Here is a 19,327-nt window from a genome sequence, read left to right as displayed (position 1 = left end):
TTGTGTTGCCTTCGAGGACTCTGTTGTGTTCCACTGGTCTATGTCTCTGTTTTGGTACCAGTACCATGCTGTTTTGATTACTGTAGCCTTGTAGTATAGTTTGTAGTCCAGTAGTGTGATGCCTCCTGCTTTGTTCTTTTTGCTTAGAATTGACTTGGCTATGCGGGCTCTCTTTTGGTTCCATATGAAGTTTAAGGTGATTTTTTCCAGTTCTGTGAAGAAAGTAATTGGTAGCTTGATGGGGATAGCGTTGAATCTGTAAATTACTTTGGGCAGCATGAGGCCAACAAACATATGAAAAAATGCTCATCATCACTGGTCATTAGAGAAATGCAAATCAAAACTACATTGAGATACCATCTCACACCAGTTAGAATGGCGATCATTAAAAAATCTGCTGACAACAGATGCTGGAGAGGAGGTGGAGAAATAGGAACACTTTTACACTGTTGGTGGGAGTGTAAATTAGTTCAACCATTGTGGAAGACAGTGTGGCGATTCCTCAAGGACCTAGAAATAGAAATTCCATTTGACCTAGCAATCCCATTACTGGGTATATATCCAAAGGATTATAAATCGTTCTACTATAAGGACACATGCACACGAATGTTCATTGCAGCACTGTTTACAATAGCAAAGATCTGGAACCAACCCAAATGCCCATTGATGATAGACTGGACAGGGAAAATGTGGTGCATATACGCCATGGAATATTATGCAGCCATCAAAAACGATGAGTTCGTGTCCTTTGTAGGGACATGGATGAACCTGGAAACCATCATTCTCAGCAAACTGACACAAGAGCAGAAAATCAAACACCACATGTTCTCACTCATAGGTGGGTGTTGAACAATGAGAACACATGGACACAGGGAGGGGAGCACTACACACTGGGGTCTGTTGGGGGGAAATGGGAGAGGGATGGGGGTCGGGGGGTGGGGAGAGATAGCATGGGGAGAAATGCCAGATATAGGTGAAGGGGAGGAAGGCAGCAAATCACACTGCCATGTGTGTACCTATGCAATAATCTTGCATGTTCTTCACATGTACCCCAAAACCAAAAATGCAATTAAAAAAAGTTTAAAAAAAAAAAGTGAAAAAAATTGTGTATATTACTTTAGCTTTTCACTTTATGAATATTTTTATTAATGACTTTTTACAATGTCTACATATATATCAGGATACAGATTAATTAATTTTTAAAACCAAGTCTCTGAATTTTACTCTTAGAAATTCATAAGAATTTAGAATTTTATTTTTTTTTTAGTTTTTAAAAACTATTTCATGATTTTTGACTTCTCTTCTGCTGTGAGTCTGATATTTGGTAATTAGCAAATAGCCATCTTGGATAGGTTTTAGAAAGAGTACAAGTAGCCATCTTGGATAGGTTTTAGAAAGAGTATAAATAGCCATCTTGGATAGGTTTTAGAAAGAGTACAAGAAGAACAATTCCTTTATCTGCTAATCATTTCCAATGTGCAAATATGACATGTTATTTCCTGAGTTTGCTGTTGTGCTGATTTTTTTCTTATCAGTTCTCAAACTTCTGAGTCCCACTGGAAGTTGACTGTAGGAGAGATTTGTTTTGTTTCATGAGGTCTTTACATAGGTCTTCAAATTTGGCAGGTAGTACTGACAAGGAACATGGCATTATTCCCAGAAAAAGGAATTATGAATCCTGGTTTCATTTTACTCATTCATTTATTGTGTATCTTTTGGCTTATGTCCTTTATTGTTCAGGTCTCAATTATCCATTTTTATGATTGGAATATTTATAACATGATTTACAGAATCATAATTTGCAATGAAACCTCAGTGCCTCGTTTATATCAGCATAAGTCCTTGAGTCTTTTTGGAAAACTGTGGGTCTTTCTTGCTTTGGATTTTACCTTATCTCTCCATTTCTAAATAACTTCTATTCATTTACACCAGGAATCTATTTTGAAACACCTGTCTTCGGAGTATTAGAAATTAGTAATCTGGTTGCCTTTGGACAGATACCACCCTTATCAGATGCTAGTTTTGATTTGCCCAAAATCTTGTGATCTAGATCAGTAATTCTTAACCCTTGCTGCTTATTAGAATTATCTGGAGAGCTTAAAGTAACAGCAAAAGCAGACTACACGCCCTGCCCCTACACCAATTAAATCAGAGGTAAAGCTTAAGGCACTTTATTTTTTTAAGAGCTTTCTACTAAAGTGTGCCCATAATTGAAGATAACTGATGGAGATGCTTAATGTTGAGTGTCATTCAGCATTAATGGAAGCCTAATAGTTCACATTAACAGCAAAGTACAGAAAAGTGATAATGAAAAATCCCATCAATGTTGGAATCTTTAAGTGATCAGGGTTGATAAGAGAAGATTAATCTCTTCAGAAATAGCCTGAAAAGATCAAAACATCTTCCCATTTCTAGACTCTGCCTCTGTAAGGTTCTCAACCCCCAATCTTCCATTTTAAGATCTACAGCCTTATTGTCAATCTTTATTTCTAAAAAGATGCTTTGAACAGTTTTTAAAAATCATTTATCCGTAAAACATTACTTAACAATAGGAAGCTACTTGTAGTTTTTATCATTTTTCACCAGTTTTCTTCCTTATTACCTTATATTTAGGATTTCAGTTCTTGACTCTTAAACACTTTATTTTAGATAATTTTAGTTAAAAGGTCAGGATTTTACATTGAACCTAAGTTTGAACACAGAAAAAAATCCTTGTCTTAAACTGAACTGCCTTGGCCAAGCCACTTAATCTCTTTCACTCTCCATATCTGTCAGTAAAATTGGAATAACAAGGGCGAGGTATAGTAGCTCATACCTGTAATCCCAGCACTTTGGGAGGCTGAGGCAGGAGGATCCCTTGAGTTTGGGAATTCAAGATCAACCTGGGCAGCATAGCGAGACCTCATCTCTACAAAAAGAAAGAAAGAAAGAAAGAAAAAGAATAATACTTCATAATATTGCTGGGAGAGTCAGAGCTATGTATTAAATGTTATTTAATACCAGGGACCTAGTCAACTTTCAACACAAGTTAACTATTGTTTTTGTTGCTGATTCTGATGAAATCTTGGTCCTCCTTCCTTTTTCTAGTCAACAAATTTTCTGGATGCCTACTTTGTTACCAACATTGTGGTATGTGCCAGGAAAACAGCCATGAATAAGAGAGATGCTATCCATGTCTTTCATGAGTTTCCTTGACTCCTCTATTAGAAGCATTCCAAACTAAAACGTACTAATTGAGTGGGTCTTTACATAGATACACATGCACTCACAATGATAGGATTACTGTCCTGCTGATGAAGAATTCCTCTAGTTTATTGTTTATTCCTAAAAAAGAATTCTTTTCTGTCTGCCTTATTAATTGTATTCTTTTCAATTCCCACCCTAGCCACAAATATGATTTCTGACATAACATGTTTTGGGAAAACTATCACTATTGTGGAAGAATCTAGTTCGTCATATGCTCCTGTTCTGTGCATACTCTGAACTCTTTTTTCATACTCTGTCAAAATATCTCAGGGAGACCAGCTCAGTCCTCAGATTCCTAATTTAGCCTACCTCTAGTTACAAAAAAATGAGTATTACTAGATAGCCCTTAGGAAGTGGATTTTTGGTAGTTGTCTCAGGAACAGAAAGGAGGTAAACAGAGGTTGATGAATATCTGCCTTTTGTCAAGCCACAGTTAAAGGAGATGAGGTTGTGGTTCATCAACTGGAAACTGCTTTCCTGGGAGACCCCAACATTTTGCCTGTTCTTATCTTCCTGGATGGAACCCCTTAGATGAGGTTGCTGCCCTATTATTCTGAAAGTACCCTGAGTCCTAAGCCTTCAGATCTTTAAGGCATGACTATCACTACTCTCTCTGCCAAGGTTCTCTTTTCATTTTTCACTAGAGCCCCTTAGGCCAGATCTAATGAAGTTCAGTTTTAAAGATCAACCAACTGTTACACATTTAACATCTCTCAAGCATGAGATAAGATTTTAAAATTATCTCCACTTGACATGGATAATTTATCTGTGTTTTCATTTGTCTTTTTATATATATATATATATATATATATATATATATATATATATATCACCTCTTTATAGGATTGGAAAAATTAAACTTTGTTTCCAGTCTGTCTCTTTTTTTCTAACCTTAAATGTAGGTATTTCTCTGTCTTCTTTGTTTTACATTCTCTGAAGATGAACTCTTCTGTACCCAAAGACTGACTCAAATTTTCATCTCAACTGCAGAGCTTTTTCCCAATTTCCAGTCTCATATATCTTTTTGCTCATCAAACTCACTTTGGAAGTTCCATTAACATATCACACTTGCTATGTCCAAAACTGAACAAATTATCTCCCTAATACCTACCCTGAATCTATCTTTCTTCCTGTATTTCTTGCCTTTGTTAATGTTATCACTTTATTCATTTGTATTAGTCTGTTCTCATGCTGCTAATAAACACTTACCAGAGACTGGGTAATTTATAAAGAAAAAGAGGTTTAATGGACTCACAATTTAACATGAATTGGGAGGCCTCACAATCATGGCAGAAGGTGAAAGATGAGCAGAGGCACGTCTTACATGGTGGCAGGCAAGAGAAACATGTGCAGGGGTACTCCCATTTATAAAACCATCAGGTCTTGTGAGACTTATCCATGATCATGAGAAACAGTGGGGTGGGGTGGGAAACCATACACACGATTCAATTGTCCTCATCTGGCCCTGCCTTTGACATATGGGGATTATTATAATTCAAGGTGAGAGTTGGGTAGGGACATAGCCAAACCATAGCACCATTCTTCCGTTTTCCTCACCAAGTCTTATTGTTTGGTTACATTTCCTGGACTCTCTGGAAATCATTACACTCCATCTTCTGGCCCCCCAACCTCTTTAATATCTATCATCTTTACTGGGGTTGAAAACTTGTGATTTTTCTAAAACAGAAATTTGATTATGATGTTTTCTTAAAGACAGTTCGCTCCATTCCATCCATTTGGGACAAAATTGATAAATTCCAAATTCACTGAAAGATGTACAAGGCTTTTTATGGGCAAATCCTTAACTGACCTTTGGGCCACATCAGTTGTCATTCTCTCCTTGTGCCTTCCGCTTCTGCTGTACTCAAGGACTGACCATGCCTTTTCTTGCTTTTATGCTTTTGCATCTGACATTCCCTCTCTATTTTCCCTCCTGTCTACCTGCCCAAAATTTACTTGTATTTCAAGATTCTGCTCAACAGTGTCATCTTTGGGAAATTTTCCTTAACATTTCTCCTGACCCTCTATGACGCTTTTTTTTTTTTTTTTTTTTTTTAAAGAGACAGAGTCTTGCTCTGCTACCCATGCTGGAGTGCAGTGGCACAATCACAGCCTGCTGCAGCCGGAATCTCTTGAGCCTAAACCATCCTCCCACCTCAGCTACCTGTGTAGCTGGTACTACAGGCATGTACCACCACATTTGACTAATTTTTGTATTTTTTTTTATAGGATGGGGTCTTGCTATGTTGCCCAGGCTGGTCTCAAAATCCTGGTCTCGAGAGATCCTCTGGTCTCAGCTTTTTAAAGTTCTGGGATTATAGCTGTGAGCCATTGTTCCCAGGCTGTGTAGCTTCCTTAGTCTCCTGTCATAGCACATATCGCTCTCCTTTGTGGCTGCCCTTTGACCTCCTATATTTCAATTCTGCTTCTTGAAGGTAAGGGCTATCTTTTATTTTGTGCTACAGCCTTACACAACATTTGATGCACAACGGTCATTGTGTGGTCCTGTAACTTCTTACATTCTTTTCAAAGTGAAATGCTTAAGCAGTCATTTCATTTTTTACATGAAGTTCTTAAAGCAACCCACACTCAAATATTGGAATCTCACTTTTATGAGCAATATATGTCAGAATTGGGGTTATATTTTGGAGCCGAAGTCTCCACTTCATACTGAAAAGAATATAGGGCACTCCAATTAGACATACTATATGGAGCTATATTCTGCCAATTTTGTTTATGCTGCTTAAAATTTCCTGCCAAAAGCCAGAGAATACATCTGAGAACCTGGTTTTCTTATTTCAAATTTTGTGAGAACTTTGGAAGATAAGCTGAATAAGGTATCAAAGTTAATTTTCTTTGCTATAAATGATATCTTACTTAAAATATGGTTAGGCCTTAGGAAGAACAGACATTTTCCTTCCCCGTTGCCCCTGTAAATTTCTTGACTGGCTATCATGGCTCATAGTAAGTAATCGTTTCCTGAAAAGTCCTATTTTTCTTTTCCTTTGCTCCTGTTGGTGCATATTAGGGTTTAGTAAACTTGCTGTCCTGTTATTTGGGTCAATGAATTGCAAGCAATATTTTATCAAACTGAATTCTGCTTTTTTAACCTAAGGACCTCTATAGGCTCTCTAGAGATACCTCAAGTAAAGCTAATGAATTTTCTTTTTGCTATGAGATTGTGTATTGGTGTGAGCTATTAAAAATAGCTGTCCTATAATAACAAATTAAATACTCTTGATTTTCTTGTTTTTAGGGATTCTTTCAGGATTCACAAGTACTATTGGGTCAGAAAATATGCGATAATGATTGTTTACTTATTGATGAAATGGCTGTATCATCATAATTGGTTAAGCTGGAGTAGATCACAGTTTGAGGGTAAACTACATAAAATGAAGGCCACTATTTTAGATGGATACCTGATAGTACCTGTCAAGATACTCTTGCTTCCTTATGGAGCTCTCTTTTTTGTAATTCATCTAATAAAGTCCTTTGATTCCTTGGTTATGAAGTGAAGATATTCTTTTTCAACTCAAAATATATTTATTAAAGTAATTTTATACACAGTGTATAGTGGATATTAGAGTTTAAAAAGAATGTATTTTTTAATGGAGAGGAATATCAATTTTTGCAGCCCCAATAAACTGTAAATTATAACAATTATTTTCTTCTGAAAGTGTAATTTTCTTGAGGACAAGATATCTTTGCACTCTTGTTAACCATAAGCGTATGTTGGTAGCTTATGTTCAGTTGTTGGATAAGTGAATGAATTGAGCCATGCCTGTGGGACTGAATAACTACTAATACCATCTATCATTTCTTTTTACAGGTCTGGCCATTTAAAGATACCTTCTTAGCAAATCTATGATAAAAAATATAAGTAACGGAAGAAATCGTAACTATTATTTGTCAAGTGACAAGCATTTAATGTCAGAATGGCTCACCTAAAGCGACTAGTAAAATTACACATTAAGAGACATTACCATAAAAAGTTCTGGAAGCTTGGTGCAGTAATTTTTTTCTTTATAATAGTTTTGGTTTTAATGCAAAGAGAAGTAAGTGTTCAATATTCCAAAGAGGAATCAAGGATGGAAAGAAACATGAAAAGCAAAAACAAGATGTTGGATTTAATGTTAGAAGCTGTAAACAATATTAAGGATGCAATGCCAAAAATGCAAATAGGAGCACCTGTCAGGCAAAACATTGATGTTGGTGAGAGACCCTGTTTGCAAGGATATTATACAGCAGCAGAATTGAAGCCTGTTCTTGACCGTCCACCTCAGGATTCAAATGCACCTGGTGCTTCTGGTAAAGCATTCAAGACAACCAATTTAAGTATTGAAGAACAAAAGGAAAAGGAACGTGGGGAAGCTAAACACTGCTTTAATGCTTTTGCAAGTGACAGGATTTCTTTGCACCGAGATCTTGGACCAGACACTCGACCTCCTGAGTATGTTGAAGAATATTTATTGTTTATTCTTTATCACCAGGCTTTGCAGGGGAGAAAGGAGTTAGCTAAGGAAATTGCCTGTTCTTTAGCTTCTCTAAGGCAGAAACTCAACAAATACTGTTTATTTAACCTGTTGTATTTATTTTTTGCTTATAATGATTGAGGCTACGTAACCCTATTTATGCTTGGTGAGGCAGTGCAGATATGAAAAATTATTAGCTTGGAAATTGGAAAACTGAATTATAGATATGACTGCTATCCACAAGGAAATCCTTTAGTCCTAAATACTGTGGTTTTGTCACTTATTTAGGAGGAATTATTGGATAATTTTTATGGGAAATACAAAAGGTAGAGGAATTATTTCCATTTCTCTGTGTATTTCTATATAATAGAAATGCTTAAAAATATGCCAGGATTTTGGAGCTATTGGATAATATTTTATAGATTTGTAAACCAGTTCTCAGACTTTGTGATTACTTTGACTCAAAGCCTTTGAGTGTATAACTATATTTCAGAATGCCCTATTTTTTGTAAGCATTCTTTTAAAGGAGCATATTGTTACAATTACTATTACAAGTATGATTCTTTCTCTAGAGTTTTGTTAAGTTCTCATATCCATAAAGTTGTCTTCCTTTAGCTACTGAAAGGCTTTTTTTTTTTTTTTAAATCCAGTTACTTTGTTTACCTGTTTCAAGTATACAATATTTTGACTAATATTTCCCCAAGGTCCTGTTATGCTGTCTCTTTGTCCTTAGTTAACCTTTTTATTTTTTTCTAGTCTGGGAGGTAAAGGCCAAATGCTGTATTTGAGCTGATATGGCTAAAATGAATCCTAGCACCATCAAGTCCTCAGTGGACTTTTTTTTTTTTTTTTTTTTTTTTTGAGATGGAGCAGTTTGTTGCCCATGTTGGAGTGTAGAGGTGCCATCTCGGCTCACTGCAACCTCCACCTCACAGGTTCAAGCGATTCTCCTGCCTCAGCCTCCGAGTAGCTGGGATTACAGGCATCCACCACCACACCCAGCTATTTTTCCTGTATTCTTAGTAGAGACGAGTTTTCACCATGTTGCCCAGGTTGGTCTTGAACTCCTGACCTCAGGTCATCCACCTGCCTCAACCTCCCAAAGTGGTGGGATTACAAGTGTGAGCCACTGCACCTGGCCCTTCCTCAGTAGATTATTTATTAATTATTATTATTATTTTTTGAGATGGAGTCTCTCTCTGTTGCCTAGGCTGAAGTGCAATAGCACGATCTCTGCTCACTGCAACTTCCACCTCCCAGGTTCAAGTGATTCTCTAGCCTTAGGCTCCTGAGTAGCTGAGACTACAGGCATACAGCACCATCTCTTGTTAATTTTTGTATTTTTAATGGAGATGAGATTTCACCATGTTGGCCATGCTGGTCTTGAACTCCTGACCTCAGGTGATCTGCCCACCTTGGCCTCCCAAAGTGCTGGGATTCCAGGTGTGAGCCACCACACCTGGCCCCTCAGTAGATTTTTAAGAGTACAAGACAATACAAGAAGGATACCCTGTCTAAAACAAACAAACAAACAAACAAAAAAACCCACCAAACAAGCAAACAAACAAACAACCCAGTAAAAAAAAAACCCAGTAAAAGACAAACTGTAAACAAACAGTGCCCATATATTTTGCTTTCTGGTTATTAGAGAATTACATCTGGCAGTGAACCTGAACTGTTGCGCTATTCTAATCTGATTGATTCAAGTTTAAGTTGGTCATAATTTTAAATGAATGTGTAAAGAAACCATGAAATATTCTAGATGTTATAACAAGGCACATTATAATTCCTTTTATATATTAATAGATTATAATGCAGTATTGCACTTTACTGATTTGGGGAAAGGTTTTGACTGAAAAGTAATCTACATTAAAAATCAATAATCATGACTTTTATTCTTTTGACATGACAATCAATGCTAGCTCAAAATGAGTTTTTTCCCCCAAGATAGCATTGAGAAGCTGTAATAATTTTCAGTAATGTTAATCACTAAGTAAGTTTAAAGCAACTAAGCACATTAACAACATTTTTTGGTTAGTGTTGAAGATTTAATTATTTCTTACTTTGGACAGGATTTTGTACAGGTGGTAAAGATTTGTTTTTTACTTTGACTATAACCAATATCAGCAAAGAACAGGTTTTCTGAAGAATTGCTAATGTTTTCCATGCTCATTAGAAATATAGATCTAGTTTCTTCCAAAGCCAGATGGTCATGTGACTGATAATTTAAGCATGTTTCTATATGCCAGGTTTTTCATATGGTTTGACTGAAATTATACAGTCACTTTGGCAAGTTATTTTAATTGCACTACTTTAAATATGTAAAACAATTTTCAAAGTATGCATTTAACATGTCAATTGTTTCAAAATGAACGACGTTTTTAAGATCATATTGTGAAATTTTATTCCTTGTATTAATGATATAACATGACACTTTTACTTGATATTGGTAATTATCAGTTAAGCAAATAAATCCTAGTTTAAACTGATGAAAAATCTTACAAGATTAAAGTGGTAACATTTTATTAGTGTAAATTTTTGTGAAATTTTATACTTTAAATCTTCAAAACCGTTTTATAATTCTTGATTAATACTATATTAATTAACTCCATAGCAAGTAAAGGTAGAAAAAAATCTTAAACTCAGAATTTCACTTTCTCCTCAAAATGCTTATAAGATAACAAATCATGAATTTCCTCTTTTTTTTCTTTAAAAATAAAAAATTATGGAACTTTTATTTCTAGTTGATGTTAGTTATAAACTTTTATGGGTTCAAAATATAAGCTTATATTTAGTCATTTGTTTCTGTGTAATTGTAGTTCAGGTATGTATATGAATAGTTTGTGATTGAGCTTTTTTAAAATTGGTAGTTTATCCAAAAATAGAATAAATAATTTGCTTTTGTTTGTGAATGACGAAGAAGGCACTTATTTCTTTTCTGCTCATGCACCTGTATCATGCTTTGAAATCATGAAGAAACTGAAGAGTAATGCCACTGTCACTCAGAACGCATCCTCTCCTTTTTCTACTCTGTTGTTGACATCTTCTCTTGTTATTTTACTCCAGTCCAGCTCCTTTTTTATCACTACAAATATTCCATTTTAAAGACTTGCTCTTAGAAAACGGTCTCAGAGACATTCCAGTTGAGGTATAACCATGAAAATAATTAATGGGATAATTTGTGGATCTTTTTAAGGGTGGTTTTCTCAGGCTTCTAATATCACACTAGAGGCTACAGTTTCCCTATTGGCCCTGGCAGAGCAACTGAAGTGTGTTGGACTCTTATCTCCATGAGTAAATGATTTACTTCCTTTGTGTTTGAGCAGCACTGTTTTAATTGTTCACATACTGAATTTACTGTGCCTTTTGACTGTATGGGAGAATTTCATAGTCTGTGGTCCAAAACTGTACAGCCATTTATGATTTTTAAGTGGCCTTAAAGATATAGTTGCTTTATTTGCTTATTTTTCCCATAAACTACACAGTTTTATTCTATGTCTCAGTAATTTGGAGCCCTCTCCTATGTGTTCTTTCATTTAATCTTCACCTCAATTCAGCAGGCTTGGAACTGTGGTTAGCTCTAGATTTCTAGCCTCAAAGCCTAGAGACTATACAGACTTACCTACATCCCAGTGGCTTAATATGAAGATTTTTTTTTTTTCATTGAGGAAAGACATTACTATAAAGAATGAATTTGAGATCAATTTAAAGCTAATGTTTTTAGCTAATAGATAGTACCACTAATTAGTCAGGGGTACTTAGAGTCTCTCTCCCTGTGCCCAATCAATGTTTCAGATGGTGATAGCAGCACAGGAATTTTAACATGGATTTAGGTTTTTATTTAGATCTTTATTTCTATGTATGTTTTTTAAAATGATTTTTTAAATGCTGGTCTTATTAAACAGTAGATCAAATGATTGGAGCAAAATCTTTAATATAACACATGACAAATGGCAGTACTTAAGTATTTGCTGAATGGTAAACATCATAAAAACTTAGGTTTAGGCTGAACATAATGGCTAACACCTATAATCCCAATATTATGGATGGCTGAGGCAGGAAGATTGTCTGAGGCCAGGAGTTGAAGTCCAGCCTGGGCAACATCACAAGGCTATCTGTATTTTAAATAATAATCATAAGAAGAACATAGATTTTACAGTAAAGTTATTTTTTTTTCTTTTGGTTATGTATACAGATCAAGTAAATTGATTCAAAAAACCTAGAAAATATTTAAGAAACCTATATTACATACTTAGGAAAGTATCTAATTAAAGATAATCTCTATAAAAATGTTTCAGTAAAGTAGTACAAGTTTTAAAGTTGCAAATATGAAAAATGGAAGATTTCTGCATGAAAGAAGAAAAACTTGGTTTTTATTTGAGCAATTATAAGGATTTGTCTTTGTTGTTGTTGTTGTTTTGAGATGGAGTCTCACTCTGTCGCCCAGCCTGGAGTGTGGTGGTGCGATCTCTGCTCACTGCAACCTCCACCTCCCTGGTTCAAGCAATTCCCTTGCTTCGGACTCCCAAATACCTGGGATTTCAGGCACGTACCACTATGCTTGGATTTTTTTTTTTTTTTTTTTTTAATTTTTAGTAGAGACGGGGTTTCTCCGTGTTGGCCAGGCTGATCTCAAACTCCTGACCTCAGGCAATCTTCCTACCTTGGCCTCCAAAGTGCTGGGACTATAAGCCTGAGCCACCACGCCTGGCCTGGATTTGTCATTTCTACATGCTGTCTATTGTAGGTTATTTTCATTATTTAAAATGTTACTTGTATTTAAAATTATATTGTTGAGAAAGCTTACAATAACATGTTATAATTCTTGCTATGTTGTAATCCCTGTTGGTGGACGTCATCTCTGAGTGATTCTGTTGCTTATAAAAAATTTGTTTTGATCTATTTACATTTTATATGGCACGAAGATTATCTCATAGAAAAAACTATCGTTTTTCAGTGATAAAGATTAAATAATGATAATGTTAGCAATGGTATAACTGTGAAATAAAATAATAAAATTTGTAATTATTTTCTACTTCTTTGACTTCTAGATGTATTGAACAAAAATTTAAGCGCTGCCCTCCCCTGCCCACCACCAGTGTCATAATAGTTTTTCATAATGAAGCATGGTCCACATTGCTTAGAACTGTCCACAGTGTGCTCTATTCTTCACCTGCAGTACTGCTGAAGGAAATCATTTTGGTGGATGATGCTAGTGTAGATGGTAAGAAAGCTCATGCAAATTAGATTGTTTCCCAAATAAATCCATATGGTGGTATCTAAAGTCCACTTATTATATGGTGCTCTCTCTATGCCATCTCAGAGCTTGAATAATAAAAGTTTGAATAGTAAGTATGCTGAATGAAATTAGAATCTAAGGATGGATGTATTCAAATATCTTCAAATGCAGAAATGTATAAAACACAATCATTTGTAACTCTGTAGTCCTCAGTGTGAGACTGTTGTTGTAAGGCACAGTGGTTAAGAGCAGACTTGAGCCTTGGAGTCAGGCTGCCTTGATTTGAATTGCAGCTGTTTTCATAACCAACTGTATAACTTGGGCACATTACTCAACCTCTGCCGTGATTTTTTTTTTATCAGTAAAACTGGGAATAATACAATATTAAATCAAATATATTATGTGTCATTAATTTATAAATCACTAGGAGAAAACCCACAGCTAAGAAAAGTTAACATGCCATTGATTGTAAGAAGTATCTAATGGTGTAGTTTAAAACTGAGGAAATACAGCACTCGTACATAACTTCTAGAGTTATTTTAAAGACCAAATGGGTTAATATAAATATATCAATAAAAATATAAATGAATAGTTAAAAATCACTAAAGAGTCACCATGTTCTTAAATATTCCAAGATATTATTTATAATGTTACCCAAATTCTTTAGTGCATTACCACTAAATTACACATTTTAAATTGGAATCGCAAGGCTAATTTAACAAATACTGTAACTTGCTAAATTTTCAAACATCATAAGTATTTTAAACATTATATCAAACAGATACAGATTATTTCAATGATTATAAAATTTATTCCTTAATAAATCCAAGTTTGGAGTCAGATGTCTCATTTTATCCTTCCAGCAATTGCCTGTGATGGTAAGTCCTATTATCCTCATCTTAAAGAAACTGAGGTGCAGAAAAGATAAAATACCTTGCCCAAGGTCACACAGCTAAAAGTATTTGTGCCGTGAAGTGAAATCAGGGCATCTGATTTCATGTAGCTTTTTGTTCTTAACCTCCCAAATAAAGGGTGTACATAGGAGTTAAATTTAGGGTGCAGATAAGAATTTGCAGGAAGTTCATATGTTGTAAGTAAATTTTTTTTTTTTTTTTTTTTTTACAAATTCCAACAGTGAGAGGGTATATTGAAGGAATCTGTAGTAACTCCATTTAAAATAATTCTAATCAAGGATGTGGAAATTTTTACAAGTCTCTTAAAACAGAAAATATTTATGATTGTATTTTTTAAGACGAATTACAATTCTGTTTGTGTTTCTGAGAATTATTGAGGTAGCTAGAAGGTGTTAAACAGTTAATCTGGTAATTATTTTGAACTAGTTAGAAGGTGTTAAAAAGTTGATCTATTGCTCTGAGACAACAGTGTTTAGATAGATTTATTTTTCCGCCAAGTGTGTTCCTGGACTTAAACTCTCTTATGAATGTTTAAGCTTTAAATAAGCAGCTCTCTTATCTGAACCACTGGAGAATTGGGGAAAAAAGCACATATTATCACAGATAAAGTCATATACATTCACTTCTAAAATCTGGCAGAAACAAACTTTTACCCCAGGACATTTACGGATTTTCTTAATAGTCCCAAATCTTTTCGAGGCTATGTTTTGGGCCCAAGAAGGCTGCTTAAGGAACTGAGCTTGATGAATTTTATACTCAATAGGAAATCAAAAATTTAATTGTGGAAAGGAGGCTTAAGAAATTGTTTAACAGCTGGGCGCAGTGGCTCACCCTGTAATCCCAGCATTTTGGGAGGCTGAGGCCTCCAAATAGCTTAAGTTCAGAAGTTGCAGACCAGCCTGCGCAACATGATGAAACCCTGTCTCTTAACAACAACGAAAAAAACTAGCTGGGCGTGTTGGCGCACGCCTGTTGTTCCAGCTACCTGGAAAGCTGAGGAGAATCGCTTGCGGCCCAGAGGTGGAGTTTGCAGTGAGCTGTGCCACCGTACTCCAGCCTGGGCGACACAGCAAGACTGTCTTAAAACAAACCAAACAAAAAACAACACTTGATTGATATTTGTTAATAACTTTTTTAAAAAACCTGTGATCTCAACTTTTGCTTATTACAAACCTCATCCAATTTGGGATATTGAATTAAAGAATATATCCAATACTAAAATTTACCTGTTTCATATTTTTACTGGAAAAAAATCTGTCAGGAGACTCCAAAGCTTTCACACATTTTTCTGCTGACTCTGCGTAGGAATAGTCCCAGACTGCTATAGCCTTGGACTTTCTGACTTGTCTCAACATTTTGGTCTCAAATTATTTTGGTCCTTGTTTAAATATCAGAGATCTTTTGATATTTGACATTTTTATTTAAGATTTCCAGATTTAAATATCAATTTCAAAGCAGTGAATATCTTTTTGGCCAAGTTCCATTTCTTTCACTCTTGTGGCCAGTCTTCTCAGACCTCTAAACGAGTCTTCTTAATGACTAGCATTCACTCCATTTGAAGTTTCTCACTTCCCTCCAAACACATAAATTTGTTGATAAGAAGTGTACAGAATCAGTATGTGTTACAGTAGTGATAATTTGCATAGATAGCCTTTTCCCCAGTAAGGAATAAAGATAAAATTTTCATCTTACTAGGAGGACACATGTAACTGTTAACGATTATGAAATTGGAAGGATCATTGCTCTGTGGTTTCATTAGCTTTCATATGCTATATATGAAATAAATTTAGAAAGAGTTAATCCTGATTTTTTTTTTTCTTTACAGAGTACTTACATGATAAACTAGATGAATATGTAAAACAGTTTTCTATAGTAAAAATAGTCAGACAAAGAGAAAGAAAAGGTCTGATCACTGCTCGGTTGCTAGGAGCATCAGTCGCAACAGCTGAAACGCTCACATTTTTAGATGCTCACTGTAAGTATATATGTATGGTTGTAACATTTTTCCTCCCTCTCCCTCTAATTTAAAAGGTAAGGAAGGCTTTTCTTTTCTAAATGCCTAATTGCATTTTCTTTCACAGCATTTTCAACTGGTGATTATAGCAATGACAGCTCAAGCAGATAGCATCTCTGCAGAGAAAATTCCTTTCACTTACATAGAATTCTTACCTCCTTTGTGCTTAAGTTTTCTCAACTTTAATATTCTCCAGTTACTAGCTGTTCCAGCCAGTTATCCTTGCCTCTTTTTTTTTTTCTTGATTCCTACACTTTAAAGTGAGTGAAAGCTTATTTAATATTTAAATATGGCTGGGCATGGTGGCTCATGCCTGTAATCCGAGCTCTTTGGGAGGTCAGGGCGGGTGAATCACTTGAGATCAGGAGTTCAAGACCAGCCTGGCCAACATGGTGAAAGCCCATCTCTACTAAAAATGCAAAAATTAGCCCGGCATGGTGGCATGTGCCTATAATTCCAGCTACTAAAGAGACTGAGTCATGGGAATTGCTTGAACCCAGGAGGCAGAGGTTGCAGTGCGCCAAGATTGTGCCACTACACTCTAGCCTGGGCAATAGAGTGACACTCCATTTCAAAATGAATGAATGAATGAATGTAAACCACCCTATCATTAAACTTTGTCCTAGTCCTGCTGCTTTTAATTTTTATATTTTAGTTTTTGTGTTTTTTCAAAAAAATTGCAGACTCCTTGGCATAAAAAGGAGTCTGCGAATTTTCAAAAAAACCCACAAAACCAAAATATGTTTATATATATAGTTTGTATGCCAAGTTAGGGGTGTCCCATTCCAACTTCTTTGTTATCTCTTCCATAAACATTGTCAATTTTTGTTTGACTTGTTGCTGTTGGTTTTTCTTTGTACTTTAATTTTTTTTCAGAGTCAAAGTATTTAAAGCATTTAGAAAGCATTTTCAGAGTCAATGTATCATATGCATGCTAGGTATTACTAAAATGTCATTTAGTGCCTTGAACTTTTTTTTTTTTGTCCCTTGAGCTTTGAGTTTAGTGGGCGATACTCTGTATGAGTGTCTAGCTTTGAATTGGCCAGTGCTTAGGTTATGTTTCACCCAATAACTGGTTTTGAGCACATACCGATTATTACAGAAGGGCTTTTGGATGTGCTTGAGTTGCTTAGAGTCATCACATTCAGTTCTCTCTCAACACCAGACATTTCGAAAATGAAGAGAAGACTAAAGGTAATCCTAGAGACGTGTTTTAAAAAGAAAAATACCATCCTCTGGTATTTATTCTCCTTGTCCAAAATTACAACAAGATCATACTGGACATTCTTCCACATTGGGTGAATGTGTCTGATGGTCCTTCTGGACCATGACTTCTAAATTCTGCTTTGTGGGGAGCCCAGAATGGGACTGCACACGAATTGTCCAAACTTGCTGTGTATTATGTAAAATAGCCTGGCCTGTGACCAGGACCCAGACCTATCATGGTATGGAACTCCTTTGCCCTCTCTTTATAGTAGGTCTGGGGCAGCTTTGAATCGTCCTTCTTCTCCATTTGTTAAAATCAGAATTTATACTGACTACTTACTTTCTCCTAAGACCCAGTCAGATAAATGAAGATTTCAATTACTGTACCTTACTCAGGGAGATGCGTGTTTAAATAAATCAGAACACGTTTAGGGCCAGGTGACATGGAACAGCAAAAAGCTACCTTTGATTCATAGGCCATTTCAACATGTCATCTAAACTTTAAATACACTAGTGTTATTTTGCATATTTTGTAGAAGAAAGAAGGTCGTCATCTGTAGGGGAGTTTTTCTAACTGTATTGAATCTTGTTTCAACTTTTTCATCCTACCCTTATCTCATCTCAAGAAACCTTTAAGAAATCTTTCCTTCTGGAGATCTGTTGTACAACTTGGTGATTATAATTAATAATAATGTATTGTCTACTCGAAAATTGCTAAGAGTAGATCTTAGATGTTCTTACCACCCACTTCATAAGCCAATAGGGTGATGGATATGTTAATTAGCTTGATTGTAATAATCATTTTACAATGTATACATATATAAACACTGTGCTATACACTGTAAATATATAGAATTTTTATTTATCTTTTATATTTCAATAAATCTGAGGAAGAAAGAAATCTCCATTATATACATGTTCAAAACACAGATGATTCTGTTATTTTCATTTATCTGCAAACCTTCGCCTAAACAACTAAAGAAAACATATTCAATGTTTGTATTGAATTAATTAAAATTCTGTTCCCTCCAGGTGAGTGTTTCTATGGTTGGTTAGAACCTTTGTTGGCCAGAATAGCTGAGAACTACACTGCTGTCGTGAGTCCAGATATTGCATCCATAGATCTGAATACTTTTGAATTCAACAAACCTTCTCCTTATGGAAGTCACCATAACCGTGGAAATTTTGACTGGAGTCTTTCATTTGGCTGGGAATCACTTCCTGATCATGAGAAGCAAAGAAGGAAAGATGAAACCTACCCAATTAAGTAAGATGATTACTTACATTGAATATGTACACACTCTGCTTTACAGCAATTGCCCCTGAGATAATTGATAAAGAACACACACACATTCTATATAAAGAGAATCTGAAAGTCATTCATTTATGGACTTACTTACACATGATGTTGCTTAGTAAGAGGTAGCAATAAGTGAACTCTTAGGTCTTACTTATCAATCATTACTTAAGAATCTTGAAGTGTGGTTAGGAGAAGACATTTAATTTTGCCCCAATGGGAGAGGACATGAAGTACTCCTCACCACTCCAAAAATCTTGACTTTGAAGCTAGCATTTCTAGTTTTTATTAATCTGTACAGTATAAAAACTTTGAAAATGTGATGTGGCTTTAATTTTTGAATTTGATTCAGTTCTTAAAATATGCTGTTTTATCTTGTTTAGTTTTTATAACAAAATTTGACAATGGATTATTTTTCAGAACACCTACTTTTGCAGGAGGACTTTTTTCCATATCAAAAGAATATTTTGAGTATATTGGAAGCTATGATGAAGAAATGGAAATCTGGGGAGGTGAAAATATAGAAATGTCTTTCAGAGTAAGTTTATGGAAATTAAATATAGCAGATATATTAAACAATAAAATATATTGTGTTCTAATTGGCTGGTACAGATGATTACAGATGTGTGCACTCTACTTTTTGTGCTTTCTAAAACTTAATTGCTAGAAATTTTGGAATAAGAATATTTTCTTTTAACATGTAACTTAATATATGTATTCATTGTTGCCAATGTAACAAGAGGAATCACTTAAACTCCTGTGTCCAGGCAATAACACCAATTAATGCACTTGTAACTACTGAATTCCAGCCAAGATAAATATAATTAAATCTAGTGCTTCAGGAAATGAGTTATCAAGGGAGTTAGAATGGAAAAACATTTATGTATAATTTTAAAGGACATTGGACTTAACTGTTTGGATTGAAAGAGCTGGATTTTT

At 35.2% G+C, this 19,327-nt stretch overlaps 1 protein-coding gene across 3 annotated transcripts in view; it reads left to right on the top strand.

Annotated features, from left to right (window-relative positions):
- Nucleotides 1-19,327, top strand: part of GALNT3 (polypeptide N-acetylgalactosaminyltransferase 3) — a 66,202-nt gene that overhangs the window by 35,380 nt on the left and 11,495 nt on the right. For 2 of the 3 annotated variants that reach the window (XM_032286604.1, XM_032286605.1), the window contains 5 exons: nt 7,076-7,696; nt 12,770-12,942; nt 15,697-15,846; nt 18,124-18,358; nt 18,809-18,926. In XM_032286604.1, the coding sequence (XP_032142495.1) occupies nt 7,182-7,696; nt 12,770-12,942; nt 15,697-15,846; nt 18,124-18,358; nt 18,809-18,926 (1,191 nt within the window). In that variant the 5' untranslated portion in view covers nt 7,076-7,181. Of the gene's footprint in view, nt 1-5,456; nt 5,682-7,075; nt 7,697-12,769; nt 12,943-15,696; nt 15,847-18,123; nt 18,359-18,808; nt 18,927-19,327 lie in introns of those variants that run through there. The other variant, XM_032286606.1, reaches the window with a different exon arrangement.

The sequence above is a fragment of the Sapajus apella genome, unplaced genomic scaffold, assembly GCF_009761245.1.
Source record: "Sapajus apella isolate SASKATOON/1434 unplaced genomic scaffold, GSC_monkey_1.0 scaffold18, whole genome shotgun sequence".
Classification (NCBI taxonomy): Eukaryota; Metazoa; Chordata; class Mammalia; order Primates; family Cebidae; genus Sapajus; species Sapajus apella.
Note: the sequence above shows the minus strand (reverse complement) of the source record. Positions and strands in the feature narration are given on the sequence as shown.